Raw genomic sequence first — 20,992 nt, forward strand, 5'->3', positions numbered from 1 at the left:
TGCACGTGCTTCTCGTTTTCGTCGATTGTGCTGATTGTGCTCCTTCAACTTCACAACTGTTTCGTCTTTTTGATCGAAAAAAAACCATTGACAGTTTCAACCTCAACACTTTTCATTTGTTTTTGAAATTTTCTAAAGAATTCTCGTGAAGTAAAAGGTGTTTCACAATGTTATCCTCCACTTCGTCACACATCCGAAATGTGCTATCATTCTTGTTGCGTCCGGCTATTCCGTCTCGTTTGGGGCAAACAACAAACCGTTCCCTGCAAACTGCTTCTGAACCTGAGACGCATTTCGGATTCGAGACTGTTAAGGAAAACGAAAAATCGCAAAAAGTCCATAAAGTATTCGAAGAAGTAGCTTCATCGTACGATTTGATGAATGACGCTATGTCCTTTGGAATCCATCGTATCTGGAAGGATATCTTCCTCGAACGCCTAGCACCAATTGGGGGCGGCATCAGATTACTCGATATGGCAGGCGGAACAGGGGATATCGCGTTTCGCTATTTGAAATATCTGGATAACTTGCCACAGAACGAAGGAACGCAGAATCATGTAACTATATCGGATATCAATCAGGATATGTTGAATGTAGGAAAAGAGCGATTCAAGTTGTAAGTAGTTCGCAAAATTCCTGAAGAAGCTGTTTCATTCACATCTTTATATATAAAAGAAGGATTTTCCCACGTACGTGTAAAATATCATCACGGGATCTACGCCATCCGTATATTTTACCACACAAATGAAACACAAATCTGTATTACTCGGCAATTAATCAAACAAACGAAATCAGATTTGGCATGGGGAGGTTTTAGAGGGCAATAAATGTTTATATGGTAGTTTGACAATCCTCCCCCCTCTCTAAGGGGGGGACTGCCAAACAAATCAAACTCAAATTTCTGTATAACTCGAAAACTCATCAAGTAAATGGAGCCAGATTTGGCATGTGAAGGTTTTAGGGGACACGAAATGTTTCTATGGTGAATAGACACTCCTCCCCTCTCTCTAAGGGGTGGCTGCCATACAAATAAAACACAAACTTCTGCATAACTCGAGAAATAATTGAGCCAAATTTGGGATGTGAGAGTTTTTGGATACAAGAAATGTTTCTAAGATGGTATGACACCCCTCCCTCCTCTGGAATAAAGAGTCGGTCCCAGTAGGAAAATGTGGATGTGAGAACGAAAAATAAATTTTGGGCGGGACGAAGTTTGCCGGATCAGTATTTTATAAAATGTACAATTTTCCATGCAATATTCATGATGAAATCATCTTTGTGAGACACAAGGGTGGTATTTGACGAATTAAATGCCAACTCGTTGGCAGCACCATGTCAAATATCAGCGAAACGTGGGTGTAAACACATGGATCTTTTAATCAACTTTGCATACTTGAAACATTCAAAAAAGAATTAGACTACTTTTTAAAAAGAGCCAGATTTTTTTCTTGATTTTTACAAAAAATGTTAACTCAAAAACTATAATACATACAAAATTCGAGTCAAAGGATGAAATGTAGAAAATTGTTAAAAGTTTCATAAAAACAACCAACATTTTTTTTTTAAACAAGACTAAAAAAAATTATTTTAAAAATTAAAACTAATTTTTTTCGAAAACGTTTTTTTTATTCTCAAAACAATTATATGAATAGCTCTTACAATTTTCAGCAAGTCGTCCGTACATCGGAAGGTGGGCACTTCTTTTTCTTTTTTTCTAACAACAAATTTTCATGTTTTCTTCGAAAAAATTACAACTAAACCTAATTTTGTTTATAGTCAAGATAGCAATAGAGTGTATTCAACAAAGTTTTAGATCTTATTAAAATATGAACTCCCGTCGAAGACCTCTGTTTTATATCTTCTATAGTTTCTGAAATATAGAGCATTTTGGTATGGAAACCCCTGAAAAAATAATGTTTTACTCTTTACATTTTTGTGTGTAAATTCTCGCCTTTGACATGTTTTTGGCTTTTGACGATCTAACGTATAAATCTACATCTATGCAGCGCTGCGGTGAAAATGATGATGGTTTTAAATTTTGCAATGTGAGTTTATGGAAGGAAGGAATTTAATTCTGCACATTTTTATATATAATATGTTATTTTCTTTCCTCTTTCAGCAGTGAAAACTGTATAAATATTGACAATGGTTGAACTGAAAAACAGGAAGTGGGTTATATCTATGGTATAACCGCAAGGGTGACGTAGGACTCTCGTTGATATAGAGATCATTTGTATGAAGTTGAATCTGAATTCATTCTGAATGAATGAATATTTGGAGAACTTCGAAAACGAGAGCGTTACGTTGGAGGCACAAGGTTTTATGCATCCAATATTGGATACGGAAATATCCTACTGATGGGGAAGAATAATCTTCAGAAGCTATCCTGTTGATTGCGATTGATTGAAAAACCACAAAACCAAATGTATTTGGTCACAGTGTTACATGGATAGAAAACATTCAATTAAACTCTTTCACATGAATATATTTTGAAAATTCCCAAAGGAACTGGCAGATTATTTTCAGTAACGATTAGATATTTCCACATTTTCCTCGATACTGGAAGCCCACCAGTGGTTAATGCCAACTCGATAACCACCTGTTAATAGCACTTGATTGAAACATATTTGGTCACAGTGGTCACATGGATAGAAAACATTCAATTAAACTCTTTCACATGAATATATTTTGAAAATTCCCAGAGGAACTGGCAGATTATTTTCAGTAACGATTAGTTATTTCCACATTTTCCTCGATACTGGAAGCCCACCAGTGGTTAATACCAACTCGATAACCACCTGTTAATAGCACTTGATTGAAACATATTTGGTCACAGTGTTACATGGATAGAAAACATTCAATTAAACTCTTTCACATGAATATATTTTGAAAATTCCCAAAGGAACTGGCAGATTATTTTCCAGCAATGATTAGATCTTTCCGGAACTTTCTCGATGCTGAATGGCATCCTAACGAAGAGAGTTCTGCGCGTGTATGTGTTTTCCTTCGCCGTCCACCTCCTCCAGCACGTTAGGCAACGATGTTGTCCTGTCGATGTCCTCACGAAAAATGAATGTGTCTCACCACCAGAATATCGCTTAAGTATGCTTTTTGTGTGTGATTGAATCGAGAGAAGGCAATTAGCAATTTGGAAGGCAAACTAGAGGGGAATGAACTCTCTGAGCTCGGAACTTTCGGCGACTGAGCAATAATCGATTGCGGGCGCATACAATATTGGATACGGAAATATCCTACTGATGGGGAAGAATAATCTTCTGAAGCTATCCTGTTAATTGCGATTGATTGAAAAACCACAAAACCAAATGTATTTGGTCACAGTGTTACATGGATAGAAAACATTCAATTAAACTCTTTCACATGAATATATTTTGAAAATTCCCAAAGGAACTGGCAGATTATTTTCAGTAACGATTAGATATTTCTACATTTTCCTCGATACTGGAAGCCCACCAGTGGTTAATAGCACTTGATTGAAACATATTTGGTCACAGTGTAACATGGATAGAAAACATTCAATTAAACTCTTTCACATGAATATATTTTGAAAATTCCCAGAGGAACTGGCAGATTATTCTCAGTAACGATTAGATATTTCCACATTTTCCTCGATACTGGAAGCCCACCAGTGGTTAATGCCAACTCGATAACCACCTGTTAATAGCCGCGCGTGTATGTGTGTGTAGCGATGTCTTCCCAGGGAACCGTTTGTGGCATCACTCTCCTCCTGATAGATTCCCTTCTGGCCTAGGGTGCACAAACAGGCTCTTGGTGACACCGTTCATCCGCGCTTTCATGATAAATAAAGAGCTTCACCGCAACAGCGACTACATGCTCCAATCGCTGTTCAATTAGAACTGAGTGGATTTCCGAGCGCCGCTCGCTTATATACCGATTGGTGATTTCAATAGCCTGTTTTGAAAGCAATTTTAAGACTATTGAAACAAGTTTTTGGATCAAAAAGTAACAAGTATATAACGCGTAGACATTTTATCTTTCGAATGAAGTGTTTATCATACCATTTCGTTCAGTTGTTTAGGAGCTATTAACGCTCAAAATCTCGGTCTCCGGCGTAACGCTTTCGTTTTCGAAACTTTGATTTTACACCCCGGTATAGAAATGAAAGACGTAGTCCTACGTCAAAAGGAAATTCGAGAGCACAATCAAAAACAAGTTGAAAAATGCATGGTTCCTGCATGTGAGAACTACCTTGGGAGGCCCGGAAGTACAATATACGAGATTTGTTTTTGAGTTTTAGGTTACATTATCATCATTTTCTTAGTTCAAAAACAAAATCCAGATGTCTCACCGATCGTTTTCGTTTTGCGTTAGATCGCCAATGGTGCCTTGACCGCTATCTGAGATGGTGCTGCCAACTCCTAAGACGAGTTGGCATGAAATTCGTCATTTCATAAACACATTGGAAACTCGTTTATCCGCGGAAGTGAGTTCCTTAGTTTTTAAATTTGCTTCAGTCTCATAGACTGGGTGTTTACAAAGTGTTTACAAAACACATAACACTCAATTTTATATTGATTATTCAAAATATTTAGTTTTCCTCAAAATACTCAAATAATACTTTAGCCAACGAGGAGCGATTGGGGCGTAACGCCCGCTGTAAGATGTTGCTTCCAAAGATAGTAAAGGGTGTGTCACATCAAATTGCATCACGGAAAAAACGCTGTAGAAATTCGCCCAGTAGACCGATCCTTTTGAAAATTTTAGACAGTAAAACAAAAACTATTAAACAACTTTTGGCATTTTCTTTTTATTCATACTTCGAGCCCAAGCCCGTATGCTCGCACCTTCCTCTTTACCCCGTCCATAAGGTTCTGTACAACGTCAGGTTGTAGTTTTTTTTGAACAGAAATCCATTTTCTCTTGAAGTCCGCCTCCGATTTGACAACTTTTGGGTTCTTCCGGAGGGCCTGCTTCATAATCGCCCAATATTTCTCTATTGGGCGAAGCTCCGGCGCGTTGGGCGGGTTCATTTCCTTTGGCACGAAGGTGACCCCGTTGGCTTCGTACCACTCCAACAGGTCCTTTGAATAGTGGCACGAATCGAGATGCGGCCAGAAGATGGACGGGCCCTCGTGCTGCTTCAATAGTGGTAGTAAGCGCTTCTGTAGGCACTCCTTAAGGTAAACCAGCCCGTTCACCGTGCCGGTCATCACGAAGGGGGCGCTCCGCTTTCCGCAAGAGCAGATCGCTTGCCACATCATGTACTTTTTGGCAAACTTGGATATTTTCTGCTTGCGAATCTCCTCCGGAACGCTGAATTTGTCCTCTGCGGAGAAGAACAACAGGCCCGGCAGCTGACGAAAGTCCGCTTTGACGTAGGTTTCGTCGTCCATTACCAGGCAATGCGGCTTCGTCAGCATTTCGGTGTACAGCTTCCGGGCTCGCGTCTTCCCCACCATGTTTTGCCTTTCGTCGCGGTTAGGAGCCTTCTGAACCTTGTATGTACGCAGGCCCTCCCGCTGCTTGGTCCGCTGGACGAATGAACTTGACAAATTCAGCTTATTGGCGACATTCCGGACCGAACTTCTCGGATCACGTCTAAACTGCTTAACTACGCGCTTGTGATCTTTTTCACTGACGGAGCATCTATTTTTGCCGTTCTTCACCTTCTGGTCGATGGTTAGGTTCTCGAAGTATCGTTTTAGTACTCTGCTGACCGTGGATTGGACGATTCCCAGCATCTTACCGATGTCCCGATGTGACAACTCCGGATTCTCGAAATGAGTGCACAGAATTAATTCACGACTCACTTTTTCGTTCGACGACATTTTTCCAAATTTACGAAAAATTGGCAGTGAAGCATGGCCAACGTGATCTATACACTCTTATCTGATTATAAGCGAAAGCTGAAGATATAATTCCTAAAAATTAAATTTCTACAGCGTTTTTTCCGTGATGCAATTTGATGTGACACACCCTTTAAAATGTGTTTCCTCCGTAAGGCCAAGGACATAGTAAATGCGGTGCGGTGCGATGCGTTGCGATGTGAAGCGATTAATTGGAGCTCATCGCGTACTATGACTTACTGATCGCTTTAGTCGCGCGTTACATTCTACATGTAAACCCCAGCTAAAGGATGCCAGATATGATAACATGTCTTCATTTTGTAAACAGTTGAATTGTGAGATCGTTTTTATCTATGAACATTGTAATTCGAAAGCCCTTACGTAACGTTTTCATTATATGTATTATGTAAATTAGAATAAAGCTATATGATTTATCAAACAAAACGAGAATAATAAGTTAACAACTTAATTTTTATTTTCGTTCGAAGAGTTCGATTATGAAGATATTTATGAAAATCGTCTGGCAACCATTACTTGCGTTCACTCGCGGCGAAACACTCTACACACAGTTTCACCGCATTGAAATCGCGTTTACTATGTCAGGTCAGGGCGGTTTGCATTTGATTTCCACATTCGTGAACCAAAGAGCTTTCCCGCAAACGAGCCCGCGCCCTCATCGCATCGCGTTCACTATGTCCTCGACCTAACGCTGGTTTATGTAAGAAAACTTTCCGCCTTGCATACGATCGTCAAATAGATGAGGTAGTCAAAAAGCGATTCTGCCACTTCAGCATTTTACAGCGTGGGATGAAGTCGTTATACAGTTTTATTTTGGAGTTGGGACCTTGGTACCCTGGCCATGAAATTCGAAGACGCATAGTCAATAGAAGCCGTGCTCCGCAAATCATCAAGGTTCAACAAACTCCGACCCCGTACGAAGTGCACCACGTACAAATCCATAATTCGACCGGTTGTTCTCTATGGGCACGAAGCATGGACAATGCTCGAATGGGACTCACAACCACTTGGTGTTTTCGAACGCCGAGTGCTCAGAACAATATACGTGGTGTACAGGAAAACAAAGAATGGAGAAGGAGAATTAACCGAGTGCATTGGCGGAACATTTATGTGAATCAGATCCAATCTCTTCAAGGGATGTAGCATCATTGTAAATAAATAATGAAATGTTCGGATATCGAAGGAATTTCCTGAAGCGATTTTTGTGGTGTAATGCGCTCAAAGCTATAATTTATTTTATTTCCTCAATACAGTAATAAATATCAATATTAATTTCCGCTTTCACTTGTTTTACTTTGTATGAAATAAATTTAGAAAATAAAATGTATTACAGCTTTTAGCGTATTACACAACAAAGATTGCTTCAGGGAATTTCTTCAAAATCCGAACAAAATCTCAAAGATTTACCAGAGATCGGCAGATGGTGGCTTGTGACTTGTTTCAAAGCTGTAATTCATTTTGTATTCTAAATTCAGTAATAACTTCTTAAATGGCACTAACGTTCTTAGAGGAACATCGCCGTCTCAACATAGTATTACTTGCGCCATTTTTATTAGTACTTAGTTGAGATTTCTATGCTAAATAACACGCCTTGAGTGTATTCTGAGTGGCAAGCTCTAGAATACGCGTGACCACAGTGCAAATCGGAGTAAATTTCATTGACAAAAAAATTCCCCCGACCAGAACGGGAATCGAACCCGAACCCCCGGCATGTTAGGTATGACGCTAACATCTCGGCCACGGGAACACACCTCAGTAATAACGATTTATATTTATTTCCCCTCACATTTATTTTCCTTCAAATGAATTTCTGCAATTAATTCTTAAATTCCTTTATATATTCTTATATATGTCTCTTCAAAAGAACTGCTGACGATAGAGGGACACAGTGGTCTCTACTATTGGAAATATCAACTGTCTATTTTGGGAGAGCTGTGTGTAAATTGTTGGGTGATAACTACTGTAACTGTTTGAACGAGGCCGTTCTATGCACAATTAGTTATCTTTAATTCGACATCTAGATAATTGGACAGACATATAATGCGACACGAATAATTGGACATATTCGCCCCTAATTGTACATACTTGTAAACATCAAGTTTGGGACCCAAATAATGGCCACAGAAAACACAGAAAACAGAAAAGTCGACACTAGACCACTGTCATCCCGAATGTCCTATCACAGGTCACAATCGCCTCTAATGCGACACTGAGTGGTGCCATCCGGAAGCAACAGAGGAGACGTGGTGAAATTGGTTAGGGAGTTTGAATTACTGGTCAAAATTGGTGGAAAATCTCTTGACTGCGTCTCCATGTGTCATAGGTAGCAGCATTAAACCGTGCTTCTACTGGCATATGCCACGGTCCGGTTCGGTCCGGTTCGAACTCCTGTTGGGTGGTTGTGACGTCAGGAATGGATTTAACGACGAGACGGGCAGAACTGCGGATAGAAGAGACCGGGACAAACGCAGAACTGCGGATAGAAGAGACCGCGACAAAGAACGCGGAAGTCATTGCGGTCCCGGTGATCGAGCGAGAGGGTACAATGCAACGGCCAGGGAACCCAGCGGTCACTTCCCCGGTGGGACGACAGGGAAAAACCGGATGTAGAAGTGTCAACCGGCGATCGTCCACATGACCCGACGGCGGAAAAATCAGTTCGATGTCACTGCAACGGTTTTCATTTCTCTTCGGCTCGTTGGTCTGTCAACATTGGCGATGCATGGTAACGGGGGTAAGAAGAGGTCGATACACCGAACTCCAGCGAGACTAATCGAGGAACAAGTTTCCACCTTTGTGCATCCCGTGATTAGATGCAGCTCCCACGTAGTCCTTCGGGAAACAGGGGTGCATTGCGCATTTCGAAGCTAGTAACTCGTTTCGAGATAATTCAAACTCGAATCGAATTGATTTTAGTATTATGCATCTCTTTCGAGTTAATATTTTCAGTGTACTAGACTTCGAGCGAAATTTGTCTCGAAGAGAAATGTAAAATTTTTCGGTTTGTAAACAAAGCTAACTTCACGGCTATTGCAAAAATATAATGCCGAAAAAAGCTTATGCGAAAAATGGAATTGGATACAACATCGTTTAATGAAACAAAGCAATCTTTCTTCGACAAATTTAAGATACCCGGTGTATTAATGGTACTCATATACCCATTCTAAGGCCTACGGAAAATGAACAAATCTCGCGTAACTTTTGAAAAGGTCCAATGTAACATTTCGCCAACTCGAGAAAAACGAAGTTGAAGACCCGAACATTATTTCGCGAATTGTTTTAAATGCTATCGATCTTTATCACTGTTTTCACCACTAGCTGTCAAGAATAACTCCTAAAGACCAATCGTATCTGTTGTTCCGTCATTTGAGATTAAGGTTGAAGCCTCGGAGCGAAAAATGTTACATTGGACGTTTTGACTGCCCGCGTTTGCACATTGGACATATTACGTTGCACTATAAGAATTTGAAACTAACTAATAAACAACAATCCAAATATCAGCATTTCGTTCTAAAGACTGATTATTATTGTTTTCACTCGTTGAATTGCACTGAAATCGATAACAACACCTGTAAGAAACAAATTCCAAAACGACCGGACATTTCGGCCGTCGGAGGAAAATGGCGTCCGAAGTAACAGCCGGGTGCTTAAAATCCGAATCTGTACATTGGATATTTTGACGTAGGACTACGTCTAACCGGAAGATATAGGGGGTGAAATGGAAATCTAGGCACTGAACAAGTAGGAAAAAATGCAAGATTTGGAACGCTTATAACTCGAGCATTTCTCAATAGATCGCAAAGGTTTTTGCATCAATTGATAGGAAATATATCTACGCATCTATCATAACGAATAACATTTCATTTTTCTTGAGATAAATAATTGAATAATTGTGAAATATCAAGCATTGTCAAAATGCACTATGTGCCCATTTTTGATTGGTCCATTTTGTGCTCCTCAAATCGAACCGACCAAAACGGGCAACCAGAGCAGCAGCGAAATAGAATGAACCACGATTGGAAAGGAAAAAGAAAAAAATGAACGAAACATTGGTCGCAGTCTCACACATGCGTAATTCTCGAGCCAGCCAGTCAGCTTAAAAATCCCCGCTCCGCTGCCGTAACGATCATTCTCATTCAAACCGTACACCACATCGGTTCGCATCACAACACATCAACAAACCAACCCAAGCAGCCATGTCTGGACATGGTAAAGGAGGAAAAGTGAAGGGAAAGGCAAAATCCGGCTCGAACCGTGTTGATCTGGAGTTCCCCGCAAGGGTAGCTAGGCCGAGCGCGTTAGTACCAGTGCACCAGTCCACCTAGCCGGCGTTATATAGTTTCGGCCGCCGAAGTGATCGAGTTAACTGGTAAAGCTGCTCGCGACGATAAGAAAACCCGCATTCGGAACAGAACACATTCGGTTCGGTGGACATCAAGACAACAGGCAGTTGCAGCGAGTGGCGAGTGGCAAACGCAATCGCAAAACGGCATCAGGTAGCAGAAGAAAAAAGTTTGTTCTTTATACACACTGCTTTGGTGGCAAATCCAGAACAAGGCGGCATCGAGGGCGTTCGAAATGGTTTTTTTTCAAAACCACGAGTACTAAGTTTTCTAAATTTGAACCATTCCATAAAACAAGGCGCTTTTCAGGGCCATTAAACCTTCCAAAAAAGAGTTTAGGAAATACAGTTCAATGCTTTTTAAAACAATATCCAAAATAATAATAAAACACAAATTGATTTTTTCATAATTTGTTTGCCAGGATATGATGAGTATGTGAATTTGGCAGTTGTTCTGAGCTTATTGATTTTCACTAATTCTTAAATTGCTTCTAGATTGAAAGTACAGTAATTTACACTTATCTCGACATTTAGCTAATTGGTCGGACCAGTAATGCGACATATTTAGTTGGATATTTTTGTAAACATAGAGTTCGGGGTCCAAATTATGACCCCACATTGAAGGTCGACACTGTACCACTGTCATCGCAAATGTTCAATTACAGGTTAAAATTACCTCCAATCCGATACTGAGTGGTGGTAATGCGACGTGCCATTGAATGTAATTTACTGTAAAATATGTCACAAGCTGGATGGGAAGAAATTTTCCAACTGTGAAAGCTGTGGCGAGTGGCAAATGCAATCGCTAAACAGCAAGGTTTAGCCGAACAAGATGGGGATATCGAGTGATAACAAAACAATAAACTCTTTAGATTGAAGATAATTTTGTGATCCTGAAAAGGACCCTTTTTAGCCTGCATGTGAATCCAACGAGCGAACAAATCGTAATGAATGTATTTTTTGACGTAGGACTACGTCTAACCGTAAGATATAGGGGGTGAAATGGAATTCTAGGCACTGAACAAGTAGGAAAAAATTCAAGATTTGGAACGCTTATAGCTCGAGCATTTCTCAATAGATCGCAAAGGTTTTTGCATCAATTGATAGGAAATATATTTACGCATCTATCATAACGAATAACATTTCATTTTTCTTGAGATAAATAATTGAATAATTGTGAAATATCAAGCATTGTCAAAATGCACTATGTGCCCATTTTTGATTGGTCCATTTTGTGCTCCTCAAATCGTACCGACCAAAACGGGTAACCAGAGCAGCAGCGAAATAGAATGAAGCACGATTGAAAAGGAAAAAGAAAAAAATGAACGAAACATTGGTCGCAGTCTCACACATGCGTAATACTCGAACCAGCCAGTCAGCTTAAAAATCCCCGCTTCGCTGCCGTAACGATCATTCTTTGTGTGGACACCGACTGGACAACATCGTTGCTGGACGAGCTGGACGGCGAGGGATCGAGTGCCTTTCTCAAGGCAAGAGGGTGGAGGTGGTAGCGCTGGAGTAAATAGAGTAGAGTTTTCAAAGGGCCTTTCTCAAGGCTAGAGACGAATGAACTGCAAAAGTTTAAAGTCTCTATAATACAAGACCTTCCTTCCTTCCGTAACGATCATTCTTTGTGTGGACACCGACTGGACAACGTCGTTGCTGGACGAGCTGGACGGCGAGGGATCGAGTGCCTTTCTCAAGGCAATGGGGGCGGAGGTGTAATGCAGGAGTTAGAGTAGAGTTTTCAAAGGGCCTTTCTCAAGGCTATAGACGAATGAACTAAAAAGTTTAAAGTCTCTATAATACAAAACCACCACCACCGTAACGATCATTCTTTGTGTGGACACCGACTGGACAACATCGTTGCTGGACGAACTGGACGGCGAGGGATCGAGTGCCTTTCTCAAGGCAATGGGGGCGGAGGTGTAATGCAGGAGTTAGAGTAGAGTTTTCAAAGGGCCTTTCTCAAGACTAGAGACGAATGAACTAAAAAGTCTCTGTAATACAAAACCACCACCACCACCGTAACGATCATTCTCATTCAAACCGTACACCACATCGGTTCGCATCACAAGACATCAACAAACCAACCCAAGCAGCCATGTCTGAACATGGTAAAGGAGGAAAAGTGAAGGGAAAGGCAAAATGAAAGTAAGGGGAAGAGTTCGGGGTCCAAATTATGACCCCACATTGAAAATCGACACTGTACCACTGTCATCGCAAATGTTCAATTACAGGTTAAAATTACCTCCAATCCGATACTGAGTGGTGGTAATGCGACGTGCCATTGAATGTTATTTACTGTAAAATATGTCACAAGCTGGATGGGAAGAAATTTTCCAACTGTGAAAGCTGTGGCGAGTGGCAAATGCAATCGCTAAACAGAAAGGTTTAGCCGAACAAGATGGGGATATCGAGTGATAACAAAACAATAAACTCTTTAGATTGAAGATTATTGTGTGATCCTGAAAAGGACCCTTTTTAGCCTGCATGTGAATCCAACGAGCGAACAAATCGTAATGAATGTATTTTTTGCCATCGCTCCCTTTTAACGCTCATTCGTTCGTCTCGTTGGACTCGCCCCTCTGGCTGAGTCTGCCGATTTGTTTCTATCCTGTGAGTGTGTACCGCTAGAGTATAAAACACGCGGACCCCAAAAAAATAATATCTTATTTTCTTTCAAACCGTAAACCCGTGTGGTTGTACGGCATCGGCATCGTGGACGTAACAAAGGAGGACAAGTTAAGGGAAAGGCAAAGTCTCACTCGAACCGTGCAGGTCTCCAGTTCCCTGTTGGTCGCATTCACTGATTGCTCCGCAAGGGTAACTAGGCCGAACGGATTGGTGCCGGAGCACCAGTATACCTAACAGCGATTATAGAGTTTCGGCCGTCGGAGTGCTCGAGTTGGCTTGCAAAGCATCAAGAACAGAGCAGCTTCGGTTCGGCGCTCATCAAGGCAACAATTAGTTTCTGTGAGTGGCAAAGTGTTTCTCCGGCACGTCGCATTAAATGTAATTTACTGAACAACATGTCACAAGCTGGATGGGAAGAAATTTTCCAACTGTGAAAGCTGTGGCGAGTGGCAAACGCAATAGCTAAACAGGAAGGTTTAACCGAACAAGATGGGAATATCGAGTGATAACAAAAACACAACATCAAAGGTTCTCTTCAGAACTATCAATATATTCATAAAGAGTAAACAGTAAGCTAATCCATTTTTCAGGTAGATAGGTAGGTATTCACGTAGGAGAAGAAAATAAAACAATATATTTAAAATATATATTTAACAAAAGCTGTCCCCTTTGTATAGTCCTACGTCACTCCGGTTATGTCCCCGACATTACCCACCCGTCTTTTTTTGCCATCGCTCCCTTTTAACGCTCATTCGTTCGTCTCGTTGGACTCGCCCCTCTGGCTGAGTCTGCCGATTTGTCTCTATCCTGTGAGTGTTTACCGCTAGAGTATAAAACACGCGGACCCCAAAAAAATATCTTATTTTCTTTCAAACCGTAAACCCGTGTGGTTGTACGTCATCGGCATCGTGGACGTAACAAAGGAGGACAAGTTAAGGGAAAGGCAAAGTCTCATTCGAACCGTGCAAGTCTCCAGTTCCCTGTTGGTCGCATTCACTGATTGCTCGGCAAGGGTAACTAGGCCGAACGGATTGGTGCCGGAGCACCAGTATACCTAACAGCGATTATAGAGTTTCGGCCGTCGGAGTGCTCGAGTTGGCTTGCAAAGCTGCTCACGACAATCAGAAAACCCGCATCAAGAACAGAGCAGCTTCGGTTCGGCGCTCATCAAGGCAACAATTAGTTTCAGTGAGTGGCAAAGTGTTTCTCCGGCACGTCGCATCAAATGTAATTTACTGAACAACATGTCACAAGCTGGATGGGAGGAAATTTTCCAACTGTGAAAGCTGTGGCGAGTGGCAAACGCAATAGCTAAACAGGAAGGTTTAACCGAACAAGATGGGAATATCGAGTGATAACAAAAACACAACACCAAAGGTTCTTTTCAGAACCATCAACATATTCATGAAGAGTAAACAGTAAACTAATCCATTTTTAAGGTAGATAGGTAGGTATTCACGTAGGAGAAGAAAATAAAACAATATATTTAAAATATATATTTAACAAAAGCTGTCCCCTTTGTATAGTCCTACGTCACTCCGGTTATGTCCCCGACATTACCCATCCGTCTTTTTTTGTGTCGGCGACAAAAAGATGAAGAAGATAGATACGTGAACGATTGTTTTTGTAATACATTCAATGATTAAAGACTAATAGCGTGCATCCATTAATTCGATTTGTTTACATTCGTTACATAGGACCTTTTCAAAAGTTACGCGAGAAATGTACTGCAAATGTGATGTTTATTGTATTTCTTTGTGATTCCACAGTGCTGATATAAAAGTATTGTATTCATACTCGCTTCGAGATTCATAATGACAAAAGTGGTCGAAACGAACAAAAACCACTCGTTTCGAAATGCGAAATGCCACCCCAGGTGTTGCCACCCTTGTGCGTCTCGAGTTCTGGTATATGCCCACGTGGTTCGTCGAGAACAGGTGTTCCACCCTTGTGCGTCCCTAGGGAAGTCCCTTTCCACCGGTGCTGAGGCTTATCCGCCACTACCGGCAAGGGTGTAACGTCCGCACTAACGAGCCCGTCAACCAGAGGTTCACGCGGAGCTCCGTTCTTCTGCATTGTTTATTCGTCCGCAGGCTTCAGAGGTTATCCAGCATTTCCAGTGGAGGTATAGCGTCCGCACTGCTTTGATCCTGCTTACATGGGACACTGCTGCTTCGGTCAGCGTCTGATCGCGGTGAGTGATACCGGGGGTTATCCGACTATTCCGGTTAGGTTGTAAGATCCGCATCGGTCGGACCCCGACTAATACTACTGCAGAGTTGATTGGCGGAGTATTGGCTGACAACGGGTGAAGTTGAAATTGCTCGAGTCAATATTGACGAATCTACGTTAGATTTGCAATCAGATGGCTCAGCGAGTAAGAATATGAATTTGGTTTGAATTTCGTTTGAATTTTTTAGAAAAATTAGAATTTTTTTTTCAAATTTTCGGGTTTCAAGTATTCTTTCTACGCTGAAAAGGTTGGAAAATCATCATTTTACATTTTGTCATTCATTACATATGAAGAGTGGCTTGGTATAAGTGCTGTAATTTACATTTTTAATAGGTGAACTATGGGTGGCATATGTTGCGCTTCGAATACTGAAGATTCTTCTCTTATTGACCGAACGGAATCTCTTGCATAATCAATGACACCAACAAATTTAATATGACACCGATTGCATTGCCATTATCCACAGCATGAGCTAACCTATATGCATCATCAAACTTAAAAAGTCACAGGAGGGTTGTGTCCAAGACACGACCGCATAGTTGACGTAGGATTCCGTTAGTCTATCTGCCTTGGGAGGAAGAAAAAATCGTTTCATATTTCAAGTCATTTTAACAGAATAGCTACCATATACAATTTTACACTTACATTTGTGCTAAAAGTTTCACAATACATGATCGGTCATTCATATTAAATTTCAAAGGCAACCAACATAAAAGTTCCAAATTTAAATTTTATTTATATTCTATCAAGCATAAGTTCTATTCAGTTCATTGAAACATCACTCTTCAATCAACCCATCGAAAGATTCTTATTGGAACGAAAAAACACTTATTCATCGCTCCCAACTTATTCGCCAGCATGTATGCAATCAGCAATGCCCACGCTAGTTACAATGAGCACTATCCATTTGTGCGCGTCGTTAGTTAAACTATCGACCACGAGGGTATTTACATGCTGATTTCCCCCTTGGATTTGTAATCTCTGTTATGGAATACATGTCGGTGGGAAAAAACCTCCCCCTACTTTCATGTGTTTACAATGTCGATTTCCCCCAGGCAGCTTGGTTTTTATATCTCTGTTAGGGAACACATTTCGGTAGGAGCAAAAGTTCCCCCTACTTTCATGTGTTTGCAATGTCGATTTCCCCCAGGCAGCATGGTTTTGATGTCTCTGTTAGGAACCCGCCGTTTTCCGTTAGGATAGGGGTTGAGATTTTTCAATTGTTCGACAGTTAGTTTCATGATATATATTATTTTATTCAATGTAAAAAATTGTTATGGAGTGCCGGAATTGATTGACGCCAAAATCTCATCAATTCATCGAGAATTGACTGAGCAATAAGAATTTGAAATTGGACAATTTTTACGGTGCGCTCGATTTTTGATTTTCAATTTGTACCCCAAAATGTTCCCGTAAGACGTAATCCTACGTCAAAACTGACTTTGGTCCAATCGCGTGTTGAATCCATTATAAATATCAGGGCTGGGCAAAGTCATATTCAACTGAGGATCGTCAGGAGACTATGAAATCTTCGCATTCAATTGGAAATGAGTTTTTGCTTCTTCCAGCAGTTCTCCGTCAACATGAATCAACAGTCATTCGGACGCTCTCGTCGCTAACTGTTCTAACGATGCTCCGTGCTCATTCTATTCTTCACCGTCAAATGGACTTCACGGCAAATTGAATTTCACTTTATATGCTGCCGTTCTACGCATAGTTGTCCCCTGTTACTTTTTGACAATTTTCACTTTTCCTCATAAAATGATGTTTTTATGCCTAATCTTCCAGAAAACCACAAACAAAATCTTGTGGTGGATTGAAGTCAGATTGAATGAAGAGGCCGATTATATTCACGTCAATTAGAACAACCATTTGCTAGAATAGTTCATCAGTCATCCTCGCTCTTAACACTCGTCACTTCAAGTCATGTTGACGGCGTATGCCGAAATAGTCCTAGTCGATGCGAAGCGACTGAGAAGAAGAGTCAATTTTACTGTTTCGACTTCGAAGGTGTTGGATCCTGGTAAATATACAAAAATTTAACTTTCTTACGGTTTACTGACGGTGTTTTATGGTTAAAATGAATTTAAACAGAAATTAATTAAAATAATAACAGCCGAATCTCGCTTTAAGAAATACAAACATGATCACTTTCGTGGTTTTGAGCTCTAATGTAGGTGTCGCATGACCTGATGCAGCTTTGTATAGATTCGTCAATTGTATTACCGTTATTAACCATTTGAAGAAGCTTGGATTCACAAAGAAGTTCGATGTATGGGTGCCACACACGTTGACGCAAAAAAACATCTTTGACTGTATCGACGCATGTGAATCGCTGCTGAATCGCAACAAAATCGACCCGTTTCTGAAGCGGATGGTGACTGGCGATGAAAAGTGGGTCACTTACGACAACGTGAAGCGCAAACGGTCGTGGTCGAAGCCCGCTGAAGCGGCTCAGACGGTGGCCAAGCCCTCATTAACGGCCAGGATGGATCTGCTGTGTGTTTTGTGGGATTGTCAAGGAATAATCTATTATGAGCTGCTTCCCTATGGCCAAACGCTCAATTCGGACCTGTACTGCCAACAACTGGACCGCTTGAAGGTAGTACTCATGAAGAAGAGGCCATCTTTGATAAACAGAGGCCTCATTGTCTTCCATCAGGACAACGCCAGGCCACACACTTCTTTGGTGACGCGCCAGAAGCTCCGAGAGCTCGGATGGGAGGTTCTTTTGCATCCGCCGTATAGTCCGGACCTTGCACCAAGTGACTACCACCTGTTTTTGTCCATGGCGAACGAGATAGGTAGTCAGAAGTTAGCCACAAAAGAGGCCTGTGAAAATTGGCTATCCGAGTTTTTTGCCAATAAGGAAGCGCGCTCCTATAACAGGGGTATTATGAAGTTGGCATCTCGTTGGGAACAAGTCATCGAACAAAACGGTGCATATTTGACTTAAAACAGATGATTGTAACTAATTTTATGAACAAATGAAAATAAAAAAAAATACCGCTGGGCTTTTTTGACAGCCTAATATATGGCGATCATTAATTGATGGAGGGTATGGAGAGTTTGACCACCGTGGGCCGAGGGCTATCTGGAGGCGAGGTGAGTTGCTTGCCTACTGTCAGTAATCTCTGACTGATGATTTCGGGATTGGTATTTTCTTTCTTTTTCATTCGAGGGCGTTGCATTTTTAGTATTTTTATTTTCAGGCTATAGGAACTACTGGGGCGGCGAGGAGGGTTGTTTTAAGTATGTCGTTTAGTTTGTTGAATTAAATGTCGCAGTTGAAAATAGCCAAGTTGGAGTTTTGATACACTTATCACATACACATACACTATCGGTTTATGAAGATGAACTAGATTTGACGATCGGGAGGATGTTGCGATATTCATCAAAGAGGAAGGGCTGGAAGGAGTGACTTGTGTTTCTCCGGATGACTGGGTTTTGTATAACGTCTAACGTGTTCCTTGTCAAATATGCGGCTATTATTCGGGCACAACGCATAAATTTTGTCTATGTGTCCAATATGCAAACTCTTATTTATTAATGTTTTATATAATGTATTAATGTATAACAGTATACAATTTGGATCGTATTGTTGGTTCAACCCATTCATTATTTGATGGAATTTAGAAGATTTTTTTTCGCAGATTAAACCGAAAGCAGAACAACCACTCTATTGACTGGGTGTGCGCTGATGCCGAGAAACTACCATTCGAGAACAATTCATATAGTGCCTACACGATAGCTTTTGGAATTAGGAACGTAACACATATCGACAAGGTATGTGATCTTTTTTTTACAAATGTTCAAACAGTTTTATATTCTATCGTACAGGTTTTATCCGAAGCCTATCGTGTTTTACAACCGGGAGGACGATTTCTTAGTCTAGAATTCAGCCATGTAACAAACGATTATATAAAATGGTATGTAGTTTACTGGGTTTGTAAGGTGATAATTTCGGTTTGTGTAAGGCGCTAGATTTTTGTAATATTTTGCATACTTTTTTAACATCTTCACATCTCATGCTTCGGAGCTAATATAAAGAGGTCTGTTTACGGGTGTAAGAGATGGTGGAGTGTGTTAGTGAGATCGCTGCGTTTTCACAACTCCTATCTCTATATATAATTATGTTTACATTTGGTTAGCTACTGTTAGTTTTTAACATAACAGTTCTGGATTCGTGCCACCTATGATATTGTGCAACTTGCTCAATGCTAATGCTAATGCTAAATTTAGTAATGCTAATGCTAATGCTAAAGTTAGCTACTGCGTCCATTCGCCATTAAAGTTGAAATTGAGAATTCAAGGTGTGTTAATTGGCATAGCAATCTAAAAATATTATTGAAAATGAAACAATTTATATTACGTAGAGACGGCGAAGTTCCTTTATGGAATTTGAGATCCCCTCAAGGGGAGGTCGAAAAATGATGAATTTCCCCGATTTTTTTTTCGGATGCTAGGAACAAAGTGAAGTGTTCGGGTATTTTAGTTGTTGTTTAAGGTATATTTGAAGATGTATTTTCCATTTTTTTAGTCCATGAATAATGATTATTACGCTGTTGACAGCTAGATGCGTAGATGCTGTCTGAAAATACATAGCTGGTGGTATCGGTTCTGAAGCAACGGGATGTCACTAAACGAATTCCAATGAATATTTTGAAACTTAAGGACAACACCTAAAGCGTTACATAGGGCTTTTTAGAAAATTGGAAAAAAATGTCAAAATGGTGACCGTTTTTGTTGAAAATGAGTTATTTTTCACGAAAAATCTCTGTTTAGAACCTCATAAAAAATAGAAAAAAATAGATATAAAAACAGCTATGTAACGCTTTAGATAATTAATTTTTACATGCTGATAAAAATTTCAGCCAAATCGGTCGTGTAGATCCTGAGATATTGATACCATCAGCTTAAAATACATGGTTTCGAGAGAAAGGCGTTTGAAACTTCGTGCAGCAATACTGTATCCCTTTAGGTGACCTCATATTTTTGGATGTAACATTCCAACGAAATCAAATATCGAAAAATCCTTTTGGGAGAACATTTGCATAATCTTCCCAAAAATGCAAAAAAAAAAAGAATTCAATTTTTTTGACCTTCCAGACCGGGATCCCTCCTTAAACCATCTTACATCACGTAAACATTTAGGAGAAATTAGAACTTTAATTAATTTTTTACACACGTTTGATTTCTCTGTGACCTAGAATGAAGTAGTCGCTCATGATGCTCAGTCTAGTTATGCCCAAACACCCACTGCAAACTGAAATTACTTCCTTGCTGAATCAGCAGTATTGAAAAGTGATATTATCAGATTTTTTGCAGGATATATGATCAGTATTCCTTTCAAATGATTCCACCTATGGGCCAAATATTGGCAAACCAATGGCATCCGTATAAATATTTGGTGGAAAGTATACGAAAATTTCCCAACCAAGAGGAGTTTAAGAAACTAATTCAACAGGCAGGCTTCAAATGTGTTGAATACGAAAATCTCACGTTTGGTGTATGTGCAATACACTCAGGATTTAAGCTTTGACCTTATACGAATGCGATTTAGGCGGCAATAAATATATCCATGTTTTCTAAGAAACAAATTCACCGGAGTTTTTTTTCAGTTGTATTAGCTTGTTTCAAAAGTTCTTACCCTTGAACCCATCACACGTTCGTTTGTACGCAACCACCAACACACAGATGGGTAAAAACTTTTGCGACGCACTAATATTTTGAGCACTGCTTTTTAATATGTAATCCATGTACTTTGAAAAATGATCCACATTCTTAATATGATCTCAATAATTTCATTTCTTTCCCAAAAAATGGCTCCTCAATAACAGTGAGAACTTTCCTCTCCTGTCCTGAAAGCAGAAACAACACTCCTTATCAATTATCATCCGAAATCGCTGATCCATCGTTCATCTTTTCAAACATCAA

The 20,992-nt window shown here is 40.3% G+C and overlaps 1 protein-coding gene across 1 annotated transcript; it reads left to right on the forward strand.

The window, feature by feature from the left end:
- The first annotated feature begins 19 nt into the window (after positions 1 to 19).
- Positions 20 to 20,655, forward strand: LOC129771574 (2-methoxy-6-polyprenyl-1,4-benzoquinol methylase, mitochondrial). Its single transcript, XM_055775343.1, has 4 exons — positions 20 to 616; positions 18,709 to 18,841; positions 18,896 to 18,984; positions 20,384 to 20,655. Exons 1-4 carry the CDS (start codon positions 168 to 170, stop codon positions 20,595 to 20,597), a joined length of 885 nt encoding a protein of 294 aa, XP_055631318.1. The 5' UTR covers positions 20 to 167; the 3' UTR covers positions 20,598 to 20,655.
- The last annotated feature ends 337 nt before the right edge of the window (positions 20,656 to 20,992 follow it).

The sequence above is a fragment of the Toxorhynchites rutilus genome, chromosome 2, assembly GCF_029784135.1.
Source record: "Toxorhynchites rutilus septentrionalis strain SRP chromosome 2, ASM2978413v1, whole genome shotgun sequence".
NCBI lineage: Eukaryota > Metazoa > Arthropoda > Insecta > Diptera > Culicidae > Toxorhynchites > Toxorhynchites rutilus.